Here is a 21183-nt window from a genome sequence, read left to right on the forward strand (position 1 = left end):
GAGCTGCTCCTGACGTTAAGATCCAGACGTCCAATGACTAAAGTCCTTCATCCTGTTAAAAGATATACTTAAAAACGACCAAGATCTAAAAAGTTTATTGTAAAAATGTGGCTTAAAAATGAATAAAAGTCCATTTATGACAGTTTCTGGCGGACAACGTATTTCTCTGGGTTTTGTTGGAAACATTTGGGATAATTTAAGTACACAACTCAGCAAAATATGTAACATAGATCTAGTTGTTTTTAGACATTTTAATGCAGTTACATATTATAGTTTTAGGGTCAACATGTGTAGTACTTTTAAGTGTGGAAACTGATTCAAATTCTTTTATAGGAGCTATTCAGTTCAACTCTGTTTCATGAACTCTAGGAAGTGATCGTGTGACAAACAACAACAACAGAAAGAGGCCCAACCTTGAACAAAGTCCAATTGATACCTGATATCACATGTAGCTCGGTCAATCCTTCTAAACACTGTTTTATTGAATTGTTTACCCAAGAAGACCAATCCAATTCATGATTGTCAAAACAGTTTGCCTGGCCAAGTCGTGCCTTGGAAACTGACGGCTTGTGACTCAGGATTTATGATTCATAACACAGTGTGTCATGTAACAGGAGGAATGGAAAGTGGGAGTTGGATATCACGATTTTTACCATTAACTAATACACCAGCGATGTTGATCTTACTAATCATGATCTCACTTAATTTGCGAGAGCCTACATAGCCTGACCTGTGATCCTACAGGCTTTGGAAGGAGGAGTAAGGATCAGCCGAAATGATGTGCGACTTCTACTAATGGTTGTAGTTTGTAAAGCACACACAGTCCAATGAATTTATTCCTCTTAAACTACTCAGCTTAAAGGGAAAATACACTGCTGTGAATGTGAATATGATGATTGATGATATGACAATGAACCAGGACCTAAGTTCCAGGTAGTCGCTGTAGTTCTGTTCTGTATTCAGAGTTGTTTTCTGTTAGAAAACAAAGTCACGTTTACCTCGCAGAGTTTTCAGTCTGTCTCCGTTCTCTCTGCACCGGGCAGCGATCGATGCTGCAGCGGCCTGTCCGACTGCGGCACCTTTTCTCTCTAACTCCTCAGCACTATAGAAATATACAGCAACATATGTTGTAAGAGTGGCGCCACATCTTTGCTCCGATATTATATTGTAAAGCTAGTTGTGTGTGTTAGTGTGAGGAATCACAGTTTGCTGTGGTTGTAACTTAGCTCTGGTTCCTCCTCCACACTCTGTTGTGTGTGAATCCGCAGCGCAATATTCAGCTTCATATCATGAAACTAGTTTTCTTCCGTATATGCTGACACTTTGAAGCATTTTGTAGTATGATATTTTAGTGTCTGCTTTTCTCTATCGCTAGCGTAACATGGTATTCAGAGTGTTTTGGGAGACCCACCTTTGACCTCCTTTCGTCCTTGACGGTACCACAGAAAATGAGGAAACGTAGTTTTTGTAGTCTAAAACGCTTTTTGGGTCACACGGCAGACTTTTGCCAACAAATGAGCAGGGAGCTCTGGGCGCAGGCAACATGGACGGAAGTTAAACATCGTTCATTTGCATATACTACCCACATCGTAATGATACATGATAACCTATAAAAGAAGCAAGCCAGGCTTTAAAATCGAGACGTTAAATGCATCATTACTGATTTTGACTCCTTCCTCTCTTCTACAGATTCTCTTTTTCTGTCTTACCGTCTTCTTATTTTTCTCTCTCATCTTTTTTTCATGCCCTTCCTGTTTCTGTCACTATCACACATCCACTGCGCCTGTCTCTCTTCTTTTCTGTGTTTAACATATTTTACTGTGCCATGCCTCTGCTGCTCTCCTGAACTTTGTCCCCAGTTGTTTTCCTGAAACACAAAACACACACACACACTAAATTCATAATCTCAGGGACACTTATTTGACTTATTTTTATTTTATTTTACCACCCTTTTCTCACTCACCTGTTAAGTCTTATTGGTCAAGCCTCATTTAATTTGTGATGATTAGCCTAGATGTGTTCCTTAGCAACAGAGTAGTTTAGTTGTTGTTAGTCGGCTGAATTTGACTGATTTGCAGTGGACAATGGTTTAAAACTGTATAATTTTCCATACCAGGACAAGGTCCATTTACACTTCTTAGAAGTAAAAGAGACTCATTTACAACATTCCACCAATTTTCTAAACTCCAGATTTTTTTGCACTTATATATCCTGGTGGTACATATCTTTTTAAAATAGAGTAAAATAAATTTCAAGGCTTATTTAACACAGACTTTTCTCCCTCTTTCTTTCTTTCTATCTATCTATATCTCTCTCTTGTTGGTTGGTCACAAATGCCAAGCAAGGTGGAGTGAGCGAGTGAGCAGGAAGAGAAGTGTAGCCACAACTTTCCCAGAGGCTCATGCAAGCGTCAGTTTGTGTTATAAATCATTCAGGGACACTCAGAAGGGGCACAATACATTTTTATCCCTCTTCTCTTATCCCTCCATCCTCTCTTCTTCTTTTATTATTGAATGCGGTTCCTCTGAGCACCCGATCTGCCGCTCGGAAAGGTAAAAAAAAAAAAAAAGATTATTGGGTGAGAAGAGAGGGTAGAGTTTAAAATTTGATCAAATAGGAGCAGAAAGCAGAAAGGAGCTGAGGCTAGTTCCAGGTTGGTACTGCACAGGAATGAAGTGGCTAAAAGCAAAGGTCACAGGGTCATTTATATACTGCACGTGGTGAATAAAAGATCTACATGCGTGCTTCCTGATTGTCAGGCTGCGTGTAGACAACAGTCGGTTTTATATTGTGCTGGTCTGGTAAATGACGGTGTATAAAGTTGAGGGTCAGGCCGTGTTCAGTGGTAAAGCTGCGGATGCTGCACCACCTGCTTGTCAAAATGAAACACAGTCCAGTAGCTGACAGCGTTCTGCTGTCAGAACAACTTGCTCAGATTTTATGTGTATGTGTGGTTATACTCTGTGTGTGCTTATGTGTGCGTGTGTGTGTGTGTGGGAGAAAGCAAAATATTGTGTTTGTGCTCGCTTGTGGGTGTGGATGTGAAAGCTCGTGTTTGTGTAGTGTCCTTGAACTCGTGTATTTAGAGAGAGGGAGAAAGAGGATGTGGTAGCTCGCTTGACTATAAATGAAGTGATACTTGCAGCGTTTTAAAACATCAACACCACGTATATAATATTATTACAGTGTTACTGAGATACCTTATGGCCTCATAGAAGCAATACTTTCTCATAATTAATTTCCTGTCAACTCTCCGTCGTGGAGGTTATTTTCTCGTCTTTCCCGGAGCTGATGAGAGAAAGGATCATTTCTGTGGATCCTGGACTTGTTGAGAGGATAATAACTGACAATGATTAAAGTGATTTTCGTTAGCTGTTGTGTCATTCCACCATCTGCTGTCGTGAGGAAATTTGAAAGCTTTTTGCTCCGTTTTTGTACAGGAAGAACATCGACCTCATACTCCTCTTGTATTTTATGAGCTGCAAAACAACATCCCTTTTGTGCAGTAAAAACAATCCTACGAATTCCTTATAAAATGTGAGTCACTGGCACACAATATAAAAAGTTGAAGAAATTGCACTGCAGACGCTTGTGAAGGCTGCTAGTCTTGTCAGTAATGGTGTTGTGTTCGCTGACATCTCGGTAATATGTCCTAAGACTGTTTGGCCCAGATTCTAATGAAAAAAAAAAAAAAGAAGCCAAACTTTGTTTTTGGCATTTACGTTTTTGCAGAAGTTGCACTCAACCACACAGTGCATCAGATCAACAACAGTGTCTTTAAAAAGACACTAGTGAAAGACCAATATTTGTATATATAGAGGGTGTCATTTAATAGTATCCTATCCAACCGTCTAACCCTTCTTTTGTCTCTCTCTCCTCAGGAACACTCTTATCCCAGTCATGAGGAAAGACTTCAAGAAATCAGCTCTGGACATTAACTGAGGAGAAGAAGTGGAGAAAGAGAGACAGAGGCTATCCTAATATCCCCTTTACACATTTCCTACAAGTAGGTTATACACATTGGTAATGACTTGACTCTTTGACATTGTCTGTTATTGTTCTGTATCAGCAAATTATGATGCGTTACCACATCTGTTTATTGAGTTTTTTAATCAAATGTTTAAAAAAAAGTCAAATAAATGTAACAAAGCTGGGTAGGTGATGTATCCAGTAAGGAGATTGTTGCAAGCATCCAGCAGACCAACTCTGATTTGTCTGATTTGAGGTCACGCAGCAGGTCATTCTGTAACACTCTTTGTACAGTAAAGTCGTATCCATGTGCGTGCATCTGTGTCAAAATCCCCTTCATATTGCAGCCAGCGGAGGCATCAGCAGAGTGTAAACTGAATGCTAGCCGCCCTGCCAGCTCTCTGATGTACATAACAGCAAACCAACGCTCTTGTCACACAGAATTAAGGCTGGAGTCTGGAAGGCTTTCTCAAGTTGTCTGTGCATGTGTTCGCATGTGAATTCCGGTGTGTGTGTGTGGAAATTGCTGCGACATAATTATTTGAGAATTTGCTTGAGAAATTGGCAGCACGCAAAAAAAAAAAAGAGACTTTGCAGCTTCACGTCATTCTTAGTTTCTTGTAGCCGAGTTAGAGTAAAGGTGTAGACTTGTGACTGTGTGTTAAATGACTAAAAAAGTAAATTCAGATGTTGAATGCAGAGGTCAATGGTAGCCTTTGAATGTTTGTTCTGAAAACTGTTGTTCTTGAGGTTTCAGGCATCCTTCAGTTATAGTGATCGAAAGGGGAATCTGAGGTTTGACTGTGGTTTGGAGTCTATTGTGAATTTGGCAATAATGTAAATCCCTCTGTCTACTTGTCATCATCGCTCAGAGAGCCAACGCCAATCATTGCATTCAGTGGAAAATCACAAGTGTGTGTGTATTAGTGCATATTCTGTGCCGAGGGCAAATCTTAGTGCTGAGTCACACCCTCAGTGGGGGGAAAAAAAGGTTTTGGGGGATTGGGTGTGGTAGAAGGGAACAATTTGGGTTGCAGAATGACCCTCGGGGTAAGACTATGGCTGGATCCAAATATCTGGACTTCTTCTTACTTACTGGTGGACTTAAAGGGGGAGTACTGGTGACATTCAGGGTGTTGGGCTATATAATATAGAATAAAAGCCACATAGTGCATAGCAAGATGTAGGTTTACGTATAGGTGGAAGGTGCATGGAAGTCTTCCCTGACTCTTGACAATTTGCGTCCATCATGGTTGGTGTCATGTCATTGGTTGTGCATTAAAAAGGTCACTGTCAAACAAGGCCAAGTTTTAAACCGATTGAACTTTGACCACAGCGGCAATGTGTGAAGTCTATGCAGTGCACAAAGCCCAAGGTAGCAGTGGTGCAACATTCTGCGTCTTTTCTCTTTTTCATAGGAAAACAATGACTCATGCTGGTGGAAAGGGATTTTGCAGCTAATCAAGTGTAAAGGGCCTTAGGATCCTTAGTTTATGGTTTCATGTGAGAATATTATTAGCAGTTGAGATGCTCAGCTATTCAAAGTAATGAGAAGTTTTACTGTGTATATCAAATATTATGCACCCTTTTCTCAGTTATTATGGTCTTAAAATGGAAAACTCCATTGTGGATATTGTTCTGTTTAGAGATGGATTACAGGATCAGGGTCTTGTTGGTTGTAATGGTAAAAGTCTGATGTCATTGCAAACCTGACATGACGACGGTTAGTGCTTCAGACACATCATAATGCATATGATATAAGTCTATTAGGCGGGGCACAAAATTAGCACCAGACAGCAGCCAAATGCTGGTAAAATATGCAAGATTTGCTTCACTCACCAGCCAAAAAAAACACTGCTAATCTGTTGAGTTCACTAGCTAGGTGGACAAAAAAGTCAATTTTGCACCCTGCTATTAGAGCTCAGTCTGCAAGTGTGGACAATTGACATTTAGATTCAGCTAAAGGTGTGTCTGTGTTTTTATTAATTCATGGATACTCGCGCTGTGTGTGTATTGACTCAGAGCATGCACTTCACAGGAGGAATAGCAACTCTCAGATTTTACATTGATAAGAAACAGCCTTATTAAATTTGGCCCTGTTTTTTAAATTGGCTAGTCATCACTATACAACGTGGCATTGTGCATTTGAATAAGCTCCTATATTATTCATGAACAGGTTGACCCATTTAATGCATGCAGGAGGTATATACACACACGCATGTACACGTCACACACACGCATGCAGAACTCTCCGGGGTCCTCGCACTCTTGTGAGATGTGAGGCCCTATCTGCTCTTACTCTTTTAAGTTTTTATTAGACTGGATTACTGAAATGCAGTGATTTTCTTTTTTTTGTCTATGAGTGTGCATATGATCAGGCTTCCTTGCTCACTTATGTGCACCTACACACAGAAACACACACACTGCTCCAAAGCTTGCTCTCTGTAAGGTTATGATAGGAGTTAAAGGAACTGGATCATTACGTAATTCTTATTCTTTCTCTCTTACACACATACACACACAGTGTCCTCATACTATGTGTCAACGCACAATTTGGCGGATTTACCAGTCTTTTTTTTTTTTTTCCGTTTGTGATTAGAGCTGGTGATTTGAATCCCAGTAAGAATTCCCACAGTCTGCCTAATTCCTGTTCCTGCCTAAAGGCAGGAGGGGGGCCAGTAAGCCGCTAAAGCCCCTTGCTACACACACACACACACACACACACACACACACACACATACATACACACAAACATAAACTGACACACACATATGGACATCCGTGAGCTCTCACAGGCATTATGGAGCATATATATTTTCATGCACACTCTGTAAACGTGTATATATACAAATATATGAACGCACGTACACAAGCACATACTGTACTTTCACGTGTGTCATGCTGAGACACAAACACACACACGCACGCACACACACATGCACGGGGAGCACTTTATTTGCACTCTACTAAGAGTTTAGTCATACAGGCAAGGAGGAGGAGACAAAAATGCAAAACAAATGATAAGAAAATCACGTTTTCTTCCCTGTCAAAGCTTTTCTTTTTAAAAGAAAAATTCTCCTAAATACACACCAAACAACATTAATATTTAAGATCTATCTCATAATTCTGGACCAGTTTTCTTGTTTATGATATATTCTTCATATTCATGTATGATTTTCCAAGAGTAGACAATGTGATGCCCCATTTAAATATGTCTGTTGCAGCACATACTGTAGTGTAGAGCCATATCCACCAGCCCGATGGACTTGGTTCTGCAACAACATGTTGATACATCAATTAGTCATAGCAGCACCAACAGGGGGCCTGCGGGTGGAAGGAAGGGTGTATATGTTTGTTTGTGTGTTTCTGCTTGTGTGTTTCTTGTGTACGCTTGTCAAACTTTGGCCCACAAATGTATGTATGCTTCCAAATACACGGATGTCCCAGAAGTCTCAGATTCAGCTCTTTATTAGTTATTAGATATACTGTTATTAGTAAATTAGACATACTGTCTTCAGAGTTATTGAGTCACTGTTTCTATAGTCCTTCAAAAAATGTTTAACCCTGCAGTGTTTTCCAGATCAGATTAGCAAAAAACGACATATATTTTATTGTATACAACAGTTATATTAACACTATTACCCACTCCCACAGAAACACACTTACACACACACACACACAAAGGCTGTCTCAATTATCCACATAAACGCCAGTGCATGCATGCAAGGCTTGTGTTACTCCCGCACCTACACATAAGCACCGTGGCATGCAGTGGTGTGTAGTAGTGCACATGCAATAAAGAATTCACACACACTCTCTCACACACCAAGCATTTAATCTGTCTAAGCCATTTGCCTAATCAGCTCTCTCTCTCTCTCTCTCTCTCTCTCTCTCTCAGCACAATACCATTCATAGATCCACGGCAAACACACACACATGCACACACATGCACATACGCAGAGCGAACAGTCCGCACACTGGGCTTTGCCGGACTAGTAACAGCTTTACCGAGCCCCCCGTGTTACAACCTGTTGTTGCTACATTGCATCACTTCACACATCTTAGAGGAAAGGAGGAGGAGGACGAGGAGGAGGAAGAGAGTGGGAAAAGAGGGTGAGAGGGAGGTGTGCAGCGTCTCCGGAGTGATCACATGACTTGTGTGTTCATTTGCCCCATTTTTATCTGTCATTTACTCATCTGCAGACTCCTTCCGTCATCGTCTTCTATCTATTTTCTCACTCCCAGTTTACCCAATTTTATTTTTTCTCTTATTATGTTGTAACCTTTTCCTTTTTGTCTCTTTCTCTTCTAGTGAGAGCAGCATAGTCATACTCTGTGTATGTGTGTGTGTTTTTTTTGAAAGGGAGAGGGTTGAGATGGAGGTTGTCAGGCTTTATTTCAGTAGCTATCTGGAGAGCTCCAGCAGATGAGAGATGAGACAGGCAGAGCTAATGCAACTAGGAGACACACACACACACTCACTACCACATATGGACACACACAAGTTAATATTGGAGGTAAACAGATAGAAAAACACGCACTCACGCATAGAAAGAAAGAAACACAGGCGAAAACCCCACACAAATACACACAGGTGTCAGCATAAACACACACTTTTTCTTGTTCTGCCTAATTTATTGAACAAGTAGAGAATTGTGTTTGTACTATGTTTTAGTTAAATTAACATACACACTGATAAAGCACTGGAGTGCTGGTGGCTAACTCAGTAGTAGAAAAGTCTATTGATCAGTCTAACAAGCACGGAGGGTTCATAGTAGTGTAACCAAAGTAGTTTTCATTGAGCTGCCAGCAAGCATGAATAGTATATAAAAGAATCTGATCTACAGCCTGTAGGTTGTATGTATACAGTTACACTGCTATACTGTACTCTACAGTTCATTCATCATTTGTCACACCTCTATTACAGGCGTCGAGGTCTCAGCTGAGGGTTTCACGCTTTTCAGAAATGCCTCAACAAACCAACAGATTCCTTAAGGCAAAAAGCATGTACGCCTTGCGAATGTGATCTGTCACATTACGGAAGCAGGTAAACCGAAACCATGCCTGTTGTTTTTACGTGACGAACGGCAGTCATTTCCAAGTACGTTGAGGGGCGTTCTTAGAGAGAAATCAAAGCTTAATGCCATGAAATTAACTTTAGTCAAGCTACAGTACAACTGGCTGCTATTCCCGATGGTGAGATGTTATAGCAGCTTTTGTTGATGTAGCAGACTTGTCCCAGTGCTTCAGGAGACCTTTCCGCACAGGAGGTCGCATGAGACAGCATGTGTGTGTCCTCGTTCATGTTTTCTTGGCTAAGACGCTGCTCTCACCTGCTATAGGGATATGAAAAGAAATAAATCCTGAGTTCTACAGTCACGATGAATCATCGCAGCCTCAATGAATCTTTGCAGCCTTAGATTACATACTTACGTAAGTTTTGAGGCTGCCATCTTTTATGCATCTGGTGCCACGGAAACAGAGGGCACAAGACTTTGCCTTTAAGATGATATTTTTGGAGTGGGTGTGATGGCTTAGATCCCTTTAAGAGCATGGGATTAGGATGATGCTGATGCTTAGTGTCTTGTCCTGGGTGCCTGTGTGTCTCGCTGCCTCTGCCTGTATGTCAGCTTGCTCTGTGTGGGGCTGGCCTTTGGAGCCAGATTTGTTTGCTGCATGTGGCTGATGTTCACAGAGATTTCATGGTAGACAGGAGAGAGAGAGGGAGAGAGAGAGAGAGAGAGACTGTCTGCATGTGAGAGTGTGTGCGTGTGCGTGTTGAATGTGCAGCGAAGCTAACTGGAGCAGGGTGTCCAGGATGCGTACACGCTTGACGGCCTGGCTGCAGCCTTGCGATACAAAATATTCCGCGTTAGTGTGTGTGTGCGTGGCTGCATGCACGGAGGCAACTGTTACACCGTGTGCATGTGGTGAAATGATGCATCAGTGACTCAGCTTCAGCTGTCAAGTGTGCTGTATGTATGTGTGTGTGTGTGCGCGTGCGTGTGTTCGTGAGCAAATGCGACTGTGACTCGGATGAGCAGCAGGACTAGACGGCTAGTCGTCATCGTATGAATGTCTTTTTTTTTTTTTTTCCCCCCTGTTTTATCACTTATCAACTGTTCATGAGACATACACACGTGCAAATGCGCCCACACACAAATGTGGCTATTCCTGGAAGGGACTGTGAAGAAACACTAGATCAAACAATGTCTGGATGTTCTCTCGGTATCAATGACCGACTGAGTGAGTGTCAGTGTAATTTAATGCTTTAGCACGCATGTGTTTAGTTTGACTCCACAGGATTAGTTTCACTCTGATTATAATAATGCTAATTCACTCTTACATCCCTTTCATGAAAGTTTTTATCCTCTCATACACAGGAAATGACGTGTTAAACATTTGAGGTTTGGAATAAATTGAAGAGGATCTGTTTAGTTTCCATTTCTAGTAATAGATTCTTTTCTTATATTTTATTTAACCAGGTGAAAGTCTCATTGAGATTAAAATCTCTTTTTCAAGAGCGACCTGGCCAAGAGAGCAGCAACCATACCTGAAGAAACAATTTGTCCAGTTCACTCCATAGCTATAAGAATGTAATCAACTCATTGTCTGTCTGCTTTTTCCCTGTTATTTTTTTTTTCCCAGGTCTAGCTGGCCAATGCCGGGCCCATCGTGGACATCTGGTGGCGGCAGCAGCAGCAGCAGTAGTGTGTATGTGAGCTTGGTCCCCGGCGCCTAGCCCATGTCCAGCCCATAATGCCGTCGTCCACAAGGAAAGGAGTGCCGAAGGACCCCGAGCTGGCCGACCTCTTCTTTAAAGATGACCCCGAGGATGTCTTCTGTGACCTGCACGAGATCGGACATGGCAGCTTTGGGGCCGTCTACTTTGTGAGTGCTAATTCAGAATTTTGTGTGCTTCGCCTTTCACAAGGCCATGAATGTTCTTGAAAGAATATCTTATTTTTCATACAAACTCTACATCTTGTCTCCCTGTTATTCAAACCTTAGAACTAATTTTAAAGAGATGCTTGGTTGGATTGTATGTGGAAATGGAAAAAAAATTGCCAGCAAGCCACTCATGGCCACATTATCTGAACTCGTTTCAAACAACAATCTTGGAAAAAAAAGATATTTTTTTCTCAGGCATATGGTTTGGTATTAAACAGATCTTTTTGAATTGAGTCTCACTAAATCATGTTCTCTTCAGCTGTCTGCTTACCATCCTTCCAACGAGTCTCGGAAGTTTTAAAGGTTATCGGTTTAATACGACGGGACTTTGAAGGCACTTAGAAGTTTTGAAAGTTATTGGCTTGTGGGAGTAAAATGACAAAGATGTGATGGTGATGAAGTCAGTGGTGGAATTTATTGGCATGAAAGCAAGCATGTGAATGTAGGGCTGGGCGAGGAGCACTTGAGAATTCATACTGACATTTAACAAGGCAGTCTTAGCCCTTTACTACATTATCATTATGAACACATGAATATAGCTTTGATTTATTTATTAACTACTTACCCTACATATTCATTTATCGATTCAGTGATTTGTACACATGTTGTGAGTCTAGCCTGCCACAATACGGCTCTTTGAATGCAATTAAGTGGAGGCAGATCCCCTCTCAGCACTTTCTCTGTAGCCTTTCTTATTAATCTCATCATCACTAATTACTCATCAAGCCTTTGATTCTAAAGCTGCGTGGAGGGAGGGGGGGAGAGAGGGGGTAGAGGGGTGAAAACATGCCACATCTTCCTCTCCTCTCTCCAGATGCAGGGCTGGGGGTGATAAGCCTCCACTCGTCCCTCCTAAGACAGCTGTTCTCTTGGTATAGAAAAACAGAGAAACTGTCGATAGTGGGGCAGGATTTACTTGGCTGGCCGGGCTTTTCTATCCCCTTCTATCCCATGTCATTTACACACACAAAAACGCGCACACACATTCACACACACACACACACACACACAGCCCCAGCACATCACTAGTAACCCTGGTGCCCATGTCTGTCTGGCTAACAGGCTCCAGTGTGAGCCTAAATCCTGCCCTGATGCCAGCGCTGTGTTCACTGACACACTTATGCTGTCCGCATTACAACTGGTACACTGCTAGCTCTAGCTGCTAGCCAGAGCAGCTTTAGTAAATGTATTCCATGGCTTTTTTTTTTCCAGATAAAGATATACATTTTTTTCAAATACTTAAATTACTTATCTGCTAGCATATAACATAAAGAAAAATATAGAAATGTAAATCTTGCAGTATTGTTAATGAACCAACACTGCTTAGAATTTTGCTTAATTTCATAAATAGAGACCTGATATTCAATAATAGATTTTTTCAGCCTTTAGTAATGTCTGCAGTCTTCATTTCCTGCTGCGTACCTCCACCCAGAAGATAGGGCAGTCTGCATGTAGCCTGAGAGGCAATACCCAGGGCAAAAGGTCTACAAATCACTGACTGCCGCTCATTAGATTAATTGCTCTGAACACACTGTAATAATTGACGGGGACTCACATAAGCATATCAACATGTTTAGCTATCAGAGCTTTTCTCATCTGGATTTTAGCTGCCGGACAGTCAGCGCGCTCAGTGTGAAAGTACGGGTGTGAGATTTTGTGAAGCGTGCATGCCTCGCTATCTCCAGTGGAAATTACGCCCTTGCATAAAACCCCACTGAGGGAAGAAGCTTCGAGCACCCCAAAGAAATTCATGGAAGCATACGAAGAACATGTCAAACTTTGTTGCACAGAGACAATACTTATCACTGATCCACTTTGTCACCTCAGGCAATGAGCGCTTGTTTTTGCAATACTTTGATTTGGTTGTATTGTCTAACATTTTAGAAGTAAAGGTCTGTTGTATAAGTACTGTATAAGATAGCTGCAGGCTAAATACATGAGAGAAGTGTGAAATACACTGCCTACTGCTGTAAATGTGCGTATATTCTGTAGGTTGTTACTGTATAGCATGCATAGTCAAAGAAATATATGCAATTGTATGTGCATTCATAGATTATGCATGTAAAGACTAAGGAACTCCATTATAGAAGAGAACGAGGGGAATTCCCCCCTGCTGAGTATGTAGGCCCATCACTCAAGGCTTTGAACACACACACAATACAGTGTATGTTGAATGAATTAGCCTCTTGTAATTATTGATACACCTCCTTTCTTCTGCAATGACAATTAGCCTGAATGTATTTCAATATTTCAGTGTTACATGATTTTTTTCCCCCCCTCCCTTTCCTCAATCTATCCGTAGACTACACCAGAGGGAACGGCTATTATGCATGAACTGACAGGCAATCATAGGGATCAAATGAGTCTGGAAAAAAGTAAAATGGGAATACTCTGTTGCCTGCTGTTACTGTAATTCCATTTGAATCTCGACATGAAATTCTCATTCATTTGTAAGTGGGATGAAGCTGAGATAAGGGCTTACGCTGAGCCGCGGCGTAGCTGTCCCTAAGGCCAAATGCCTCTGAGGTTAACACCAAAGCTTTAACATGGACATGTGGATACGCACAGACCAGTCAAACACTTACAGTAGATGCAGACTAACCACACAACGCTTCACCTGCAGGCTTTTTCTAATCACATTGCTTAGTGCTTTGATCAGGCGGAAATTTGTTTAAATTCAAATGAGAGAATCTGTTACGGCTGCATCACTCCGTTGTAGATTGTTGTATTGCATGCATTAGGATGTTTTGCATGCACTGGATTTATATGACTCGCCTCTGGATCACCCTTAAGGCATCACTTGAGTTGGTAACACTTTACTTTAACCCATCTACTTAGCATTTACAAGCAGCATATAAACATTTAATGACATTTTATCTCCTCCTGTGGGCTATTAACAGATAATGAATGACAGTATAGTAAAACGCAGTTGTAATAATATAAGATATGTCTTAATAGGAGAAGTTATAATTGCTGACAAATACAGTATATTAACAAACACTTTAAAATGTCCTACAGTAACATCTGCATACAACTACATCATGTTGTGCATTTATTACATGTTTATATAGAGCCTATAAATGCCAAGTTGGGGATACAAAGAAATGTTTCTTTTCAATATGGAGAATCTGTTCCTTGTTGTGATATAGTACAAAACTGCATGTGCTATTTTGACCATTTTTAATTGAAAACCATGCTTAATTACCCTGCTTTAACAGGAATCAGCATCTTTCTACAGTAGTTTCATGTATACCAATGAATGTCAAACAAGAATTTTATTTTATACCAATGTGTGTCAGTTTTTCATTTCTTGATAACAAAATATTTTATAGAGCGTCATGGCCAGGAGACCAGACAGAAGAACTTGAACTCCAGTTATGTCTTGTGAAAGGATTATGTGTGTTTGTGGAAGCTGTCTGTCCTCAAGTTTTCCCATCTCTCTTTCTCAGGCTCGTAACTCCTACTCCAACGAGGTGGTGGCCATCAAAAAGATGTCCTATAATGGCAAGCAGACTACCGAAGTAAGAAAGACACACACACACACACACACACACACACACACTCACACACTAAACTTTGTCTTCAAAACCATGGTGCCACTGAAAATGCACCAGCACATTTTGGTGGTTGTGTCTCCAAAACCATATCACAAAAAAAGCTCAGGGTCATGTGGGTGTTTGGTCAGGCCTTGGTCAGATAACATTTATTTCTCATGCTTTGACACATATCTAGAACAGTGGGAACTCAAAATACAAAAGCTGAATTACATCATTCTCACTGCTGAAAAGTTTGCCACTAGCTTGCAAGATGTCTCATTTGTAGTGAGGGAACAAAATAATGTCAAAAATAATGAAAAATAATCACTCAGCGCCAGATGCAAAGTTTGAAAGAAACATGTGCCTCCCTCAAGCAAACCACTGAAAAAGTTGAGGCTGAAGGCACAAGCATATTTTAGGAGGCGTCCTATGTGATTACAGCTTACACTACAATTGACCTCAAGCCCACATCCCTGTGGTTTAGTGAACTTTCTTCTATTTATAAACTTGTTAGTGATGGTTTTATATGAGGGTTGTGCATGACATTGTCAGACTTTTCCTAACTAGCCAGGGCGTTTGGTTGCTGTATCAACTCCTCTGGTAAGCAGTGAGTTAGCTTGCAGTTTTTCATATTTTATTACCCTTGTTAATTATTTATGTTGGTGCAGTTCTATAAAAAATGTTCCTGTCTGTCTACATACAATGGTAAAAATGTGTATAAAAGCTTTAGCACCTGTGAGAGTGCTTACTACAGTGAGGTCAGTTGCATAATTGCAATTGAAGTCACAGAAAAACCCACTTAAAGGAAAGGTTCACAATTTTTCAAGTCTGTCCTAAAACAATAGTTAGTAGTGCCCAAATGAACAGTGACATATGTTTTTCTTGCTGTAGTCATTCCTTCTGTTCATGCTGGCCATTAAGACATCCCTTTTATAATGCACTTTCAGTCTATCTACTAAAGGAAGGAATCTCTGTCTGTTTGTCTGTATGTATGTCCTTCGCGTATCTCTTGAACCGTTCATCCAATCGACTTCACTCTTGGTGGATGTATAGCTGGCAACCCAAAGGAGTGCAGTGTCGAATTTGGAGCAATTTGGACACGCGATACGTTTAATGTTAATAAACTTTGAATAAACCAGCGATCAGAAAGCCTCTCCACTCTGTGCAAGGGCAGGGCGGAGCTTCAGGAGCTTCAAGGCTCTGCCGGCTGACCGCAGCTCTAAAAAGAGAAAAGTACACAGTGAAAACAGAGCTTTTAATCAAGAATGGATACTCTTACCCCGTGGCTAGACAGAAAGCATAACATTAGTAGCACGTTTAGGAGATCAGCAGCGAGTGACTACACAGGAAGCATTAAGGTATATTGTTGACTGTAGCTATACACGTAAAACAAAGGAAATACTTTCCACAGGCAGTTCAAAACCAGTTTGTCTCATATGCTCGGAGAACATGATGATTGTGAAGCGCCACTACAGACAAAGCACAAATCTTTAGAGCACACATACCCACTCAAATCCAAACTGAAGGCACAAGAATGATGTAAGAGCCCAATATGATCGATCCACTTTATTTTATTGTTAAATGCAGCCCTTATTTTAGGCTACTTGGAATGAGAAAAGAACATTTATTTACTATTAAGGTACTTATTATTTATAACGTCTGTGTATAATAGAATGTTAGTTTCTTTCATGTTGTTGGTGTATATACTCCTTCACACCTCACATCAACTGTATTCATTTTTCTATGCGTTGAAGTAGTGGTCAGAGGCCAAGCAATCGTCCCGTTCCAGACAGGCACGTTTTGAACGGCCACTGCACCAGTGTAAATGATGGGGGAAGAAATACAAAGTCCTCCAAATTACACAAATCAAATCAATATCTTTCAAAGTTAGTCCTTTTAGTGCCAAATTCTCTCTTTTTGTTAGTATACTTCCACTGCAGCCGAACAGAAAAACACTGTCTACACTTTTTATTAAAAAGACCATAAATGTGGCAGATATCCACTTTATTTGACTAACTCAGACAGATGAAGCTTCATATTATCTTCAAACGAGAACTGTGGATTTTGTCACTCATTACTTACATTGTGAATGAGTTTGATTTGGATGTCCGAACAGTCAGTGTCAACAGGAGGAATGATGTTACTGTGATTGCACATGGAGTCTGTAACCACGGTCTGAATTTGTTTTTGGCAGAAATGGCAGGACATCATTAAGGAGGTCAAATTTTTGGGACAGCTGCGACACCCAAACACAATTGAGTACAAAGGCTGCTACTTGAAAGACAACACTGCCTGGGTGAGTGGATCCTTCTCCACGTCTTTTTTTGTCCTACTTCCCCTTCAGTCTTGCAACATTGGAAGTTTATCTTTTCCCCCTTTTCATCCTCTCTGTCTGATCCTTTTCCTCTTTGTCTGCATTTCATTTCGTCTCTTCCTGAGTGTGTTTTACACCAGAGACAAACTTCAGTTTTCACAAACTTGACCTGAAACTTTAACTGTATCCTGTTTCAGCTGGTGATGGAGTACTGCCTGGGCTCCGCATCAGATTTACTAGAGGGTAAGTGTATTTTTTTAGTGTTTAATGTGCAACCATATTTACACATTCACAATTATAAAGCAGATTTTTATGGTGGTACAGATGTATCAGGGTGATCATCTTTATATTTATCTTTGTATTAAAGAGAATAGTTATAAGTAAATACAAGGCCTTTTTTTTATGATATATCCTTTAGTGTGTAAACATTGAATTCAGACTTACATGCAGTTTTTTTGATAGTTCTAAGAAACTTTCAATCCCCAAAAAACCTTTTCACTTTTCTGCACTTTTGTTTTTTGGTTCTCACTGTTTTATTTCAAGTGAGCAAGCATTCAGAAAAAAACCCCCCATCAATCCACAACTAGCTTGTGCCTGCAGGTTTGGCAAACTGCAGTAGACTCATTCTTTACAAAATCTACCTTCTCAGTAGCTGAATATGAACATCAGACCAGATTATTGTTTGACCTCTCTTATGAGGTTTCGCTAGACATGAGGAACTGTCTGATATCAGATGGCGGCATTCAGCCTCTGAAATCTATAAAACCTCATGTTCTGTGTTTGTTTCCTGTGGGTTTTTTAAAATCATTTTCACATGTGAATCTTACTGAAGGAGTATGTGTTAAAATAAACCTCAAAACAAAAGTGCATGCTTGGTATGAGTCACTGGAGCAGTGTCAAAAAGAAGCATCCTGATGCACAATAATACACTGTAAATGTCGAATATATTTACAGGTGGAAGACCGTATCTCTATTCATATTCGGTTTGTACGTTAACTACATTTTATAGAGATTTTTTTTTTGGTTTTTCAAGCTTAAACCTTATGAACTGTTCCATCCTCAATAACGTTCCTGACCTGAACCCAATGTGTTATTTTAAGCACCTATGTGTGTGCTCATCACTGACGTAGATACACATTCATGACAGTTGGCCCCGGCCGGTTTTAGGGACTTTATGAAATTTCTCAGTTATAGTCCTGTTGTGACCTTTTGCCTCGGCACATCTTCCATCAGCCCATATCACTGCATGTTATCCATATGGCAGATACCTTTGCAGTAGTTTTGTTTTATAATGTAGACCTTTGTGTGGAACTGTTATAGTTTATAATTATATAATTGAAGTCTTTAGAGGACTCCTTCTTATTTCCATTGTACCTTTTGTCTCCCCAAGTTCATAAGAAACCACTTCAAGAGGTGGAAATTGCTGCCATTACCCACGGTGCCTTGTTAGGACTGGCTTATCTACATTCCCATAATATGATTCACAGGTGAGTCAGTTTGTCTCCTCGCTTCAAGCATTTCCCAAAAGGAACATACAGTAACTTTTGCAAGAAACATCATAAATTATGAGTTGAGAGACACTCGTGTTCTCCCTTTATTGCAGCATTTACTAATGAGACTGTAAAATGTGTTGTCTCGACATGTTTTTTCATTCTTCTTAGTAACAAGAAGTACTGGCAACAAAGTTGACTGGTATCCAACAATGGCTCAAGATAAATCCTTTTGCCTGTTCAGTTTCATAACATACGGCATCGCGGAAATTAAGAAATGTCATAAAAGCCATTAAAACAAACATGTGATTTGTATAAATACACAAGAGACACCAGTCAAAAACAGCTGAGAGAAAATGATACTCCAGTCTCCATTTGCAAACATGTGTCATATATGACATTTACAACTCCCTAAAGATTTGAATATCAGTATACATTAACAATAATAACATTCGTATAGTATTTTTACTCCATGATATTATATCACATTTGGTTTAATACATAATGGTGCCTTGGAACTGATGTGTTTTTCTCGGCTGCTACGCCTCTATATTCTCTTCATGTGCTCTTCATCTCCTCCTCCCCATCCAGAGATGTGAAAGCTGGTAACATCCTGCTGACTGAGCTAGGCCAGGTCAAACTTGCCGACTTTGGCTCCGCCTCCATTGCCTCACCTGCCAACTCCTTTGTGGGAACACCTTACTGGTCAGTTCACACCACAACATAAGACATAGACGCAGACATATGGATTTTTTTTTGTTTGTTTGTTTGGTTTTTTGGGTGGATTTCTTCAGCTTTTACTTTTTTTTTGGTAAAGAAATTTTTTTGTTAGTTTTTCCAGTGCATGAGTTCTTGACTTTGCTAGCATCATAACGTCAGCAATTTTTGAATTTTGACACCTGGAGCCAATCTATTACATGATAGGAATCTTTGTTGACACACAGACATGTCTAACGCCGGAGCCCTTTTCAGATACGCACCTTGTTACAGAAATGTGATGGCAGTTTTACATGTTGGTCTCATGTCTGAATAAGTGCCTGAGTCACTTTTATGTGAAAGTCACAATAGTACAAAGGTAACACTAATAAATTGATAAAAATGAATTGGGGTATTCACATTCACTATGAGAGGAGAGCGTCCCTTGCTCTCATCAATGATGCAGGCTTTGAGAGAACTGACACTTTTCTTCGTTCATATATTTACTTCTCAATATACCAGTGGTGACACAGCTTCAGCATTGTGGTCTTTTAATAGTCCTGTCATATCTGAATAAAGCCAAAAGTTACATTTATATAATGAACACCTTTGCCTGAATGAAGCACTTTAACAGCTTGATGAAGCCACCAATGTTACATATCACATCTGAGTCTGAATGGTTTGACAGTCAGATTATTAGATATTGTTACAGAAGCTATTATCTGTTATATATAGAAATCATCAGCTCTAACTTACCCACCAATACAATCACTCACACCCTTCATGCGGCTTTGATGGTGAAGGAAAATGATCACATAAACAGCTGGGCCAGTGATGAACTTTCATAATGCCAAAAGCCACACAACACACAACTTTGTCTCATTCATCATGTTCAATTCACACAAACACAGTTGTCACACTCCACATTTACAGAAACACACACACATTCAAAAACTGAGCTGCTATCACAGCATACCAGAGACTTTAAAAGCTCTGAGAGGCTTAGCAGATTATAACATTTTCATGGATTTTTTTTTCCCCATACTTAATAAACTCTGTGTGTATGTGCATTTGCATGTGCGTCTCTCTCTCTCTCTCTGTCCTCAGGATGGCCCCAGAAGTGATCCTAGCTATGGACGAGGGTCAGTACGAGGGGAAAGTGGACATCTGGTCCCTGGGGATCACCTGTATCGAACTGGGTGAGGACAAATCTACCTGCTGGTTAAAAGAAAGCATTTTTTTTGGCCATTGCAGTCATCAGTCCTAAGCTGATTTAAAAAATGATAGGAGAAACAGGACAAAAAACACATCTAATTAGATCCTGTGAATCTGCCTTATTCAAAAAGAAGCAGATTTTGGTGATTGTAAAAACTTTAGCACTAAAACATCACCCCTCTGCCCTCCTCTTCATCTATCTCTGTCTGTCCCCTTCTTCTTTGTTTTAGCGGAGCGTAAACCGCCCTTGTTCAACATGAATGCCATGAGTGCCTTATATCATATCGCCCAGAACGACTCTCCCACGCTGCAGTCCAATGAGTGGTAAGTTGAAAACACACCTACCAGATATTATTAATTTTTAACCCCCAACCTGGGAAGAAAGAGAAGAGCTGAAACTTTAAGCATTTTTTAAAGATATCAGAGTTGCTCATAACACCCCTCCATTTAAAAAAGCATACTGATCAAAATATGATTGGTCAAAATAACCAAGATGTCAAAAATGCACTCATCAAACAAAATAAAATCCTGTAAAACTATTGATACAGTACTTCCGGTCGACTGTCAACCAACCAAATCAATCAAATCAGGGCTCAGTCCGATTAAGACATCCATGTGTTAATCTGCACGACCAGTGATCCCTGTGACAGGCCTTGTGCAAGGTCACACTGTAGGTTTCTTATGTAATCCAAAGAAATACTGTGTAAATAGCCGTACATTTCCTACTGGGCAACTAGATGTATTTTGGTGTATATCAAAATCAAAACAAAGCATTGTAATAATTCTAATGTTGATTCAGGCTTATTGCTCTGCCCTAGTAGTTAAAACTTTATTTCTGCGTGTTTGCCATACTAACTAGGATGTGTTTTTGTACACAGACTGTGTTCTGAACATAATAAGGGGGAACAGTTTGCCTTGTGCGCTACTTTATGCTGCTCTCAGCCCAACTTATGATTGTAGATGCTAATAAATTCTCCAGAGACTGTCCTTCTAGACATCAAAAAAAAAAAAA

General features: G+C 40.3%; 1 protein-coding gene across 4 annotated transcripts in view; it reads left to right on the forward strand.

Annotated features, from left to right (window-relative positions):
• The window catches only part of taok3a (TAO kinase 3a), a 72165-nt gene that overhangs the window by 25616 nt on the left and 25366 nt on the right, over nt 1-21183 (forward strand). For all 4 annotated transcript variants that reach the window (XM_042420929.1, XM_042420933.1, XM_042420931.1 and 1 more), the window contains exons 2-10: nt 3882-4006; nt 10618-10860; nt 14370-14441; nt 16651-16752; nt 16968-17013; nt 18161-18257; nt 18852-18965; nt 20064-20155; nt 20402-20495. In XM_042420929.1, coding sequence (XP_042276863.1) covers nt 10729-10860; nt 14370-14441; nt 16651-16752; nt 16968-17013; nt 18161-18257; nt 18852-18965; nt 20064-20155; nt 20402-20495 — 749 coding nt within the window. In that variant the 5' untranslated portion in view covers nt 3882-4006; nt 10618-10728. The remainder of the gene's footprint in view (nt 1-3881; nt 4007-10617; nt 10861-14369; nt 14442-16650; nt 16753-16967; nt 17014-18160; nt 18258-18851; nt 18966-20063; nt 20156-20401; nt 20496-21183) is intronic.

Source organism: Thunnus maccoyii, chromosome 9 (genome assembly GCF_910596095.1).
Source record: "Thunnus maccoyii chromosome 9, fThuMac1.1, whole genome shotgun sequence".
NCBI classification, from domain to species: Eukaryota; Metazoa; Chordata; class Actinopteri; order Scombriformes; family Scombridae; genus Thunnus; species Thunnus maccoyii.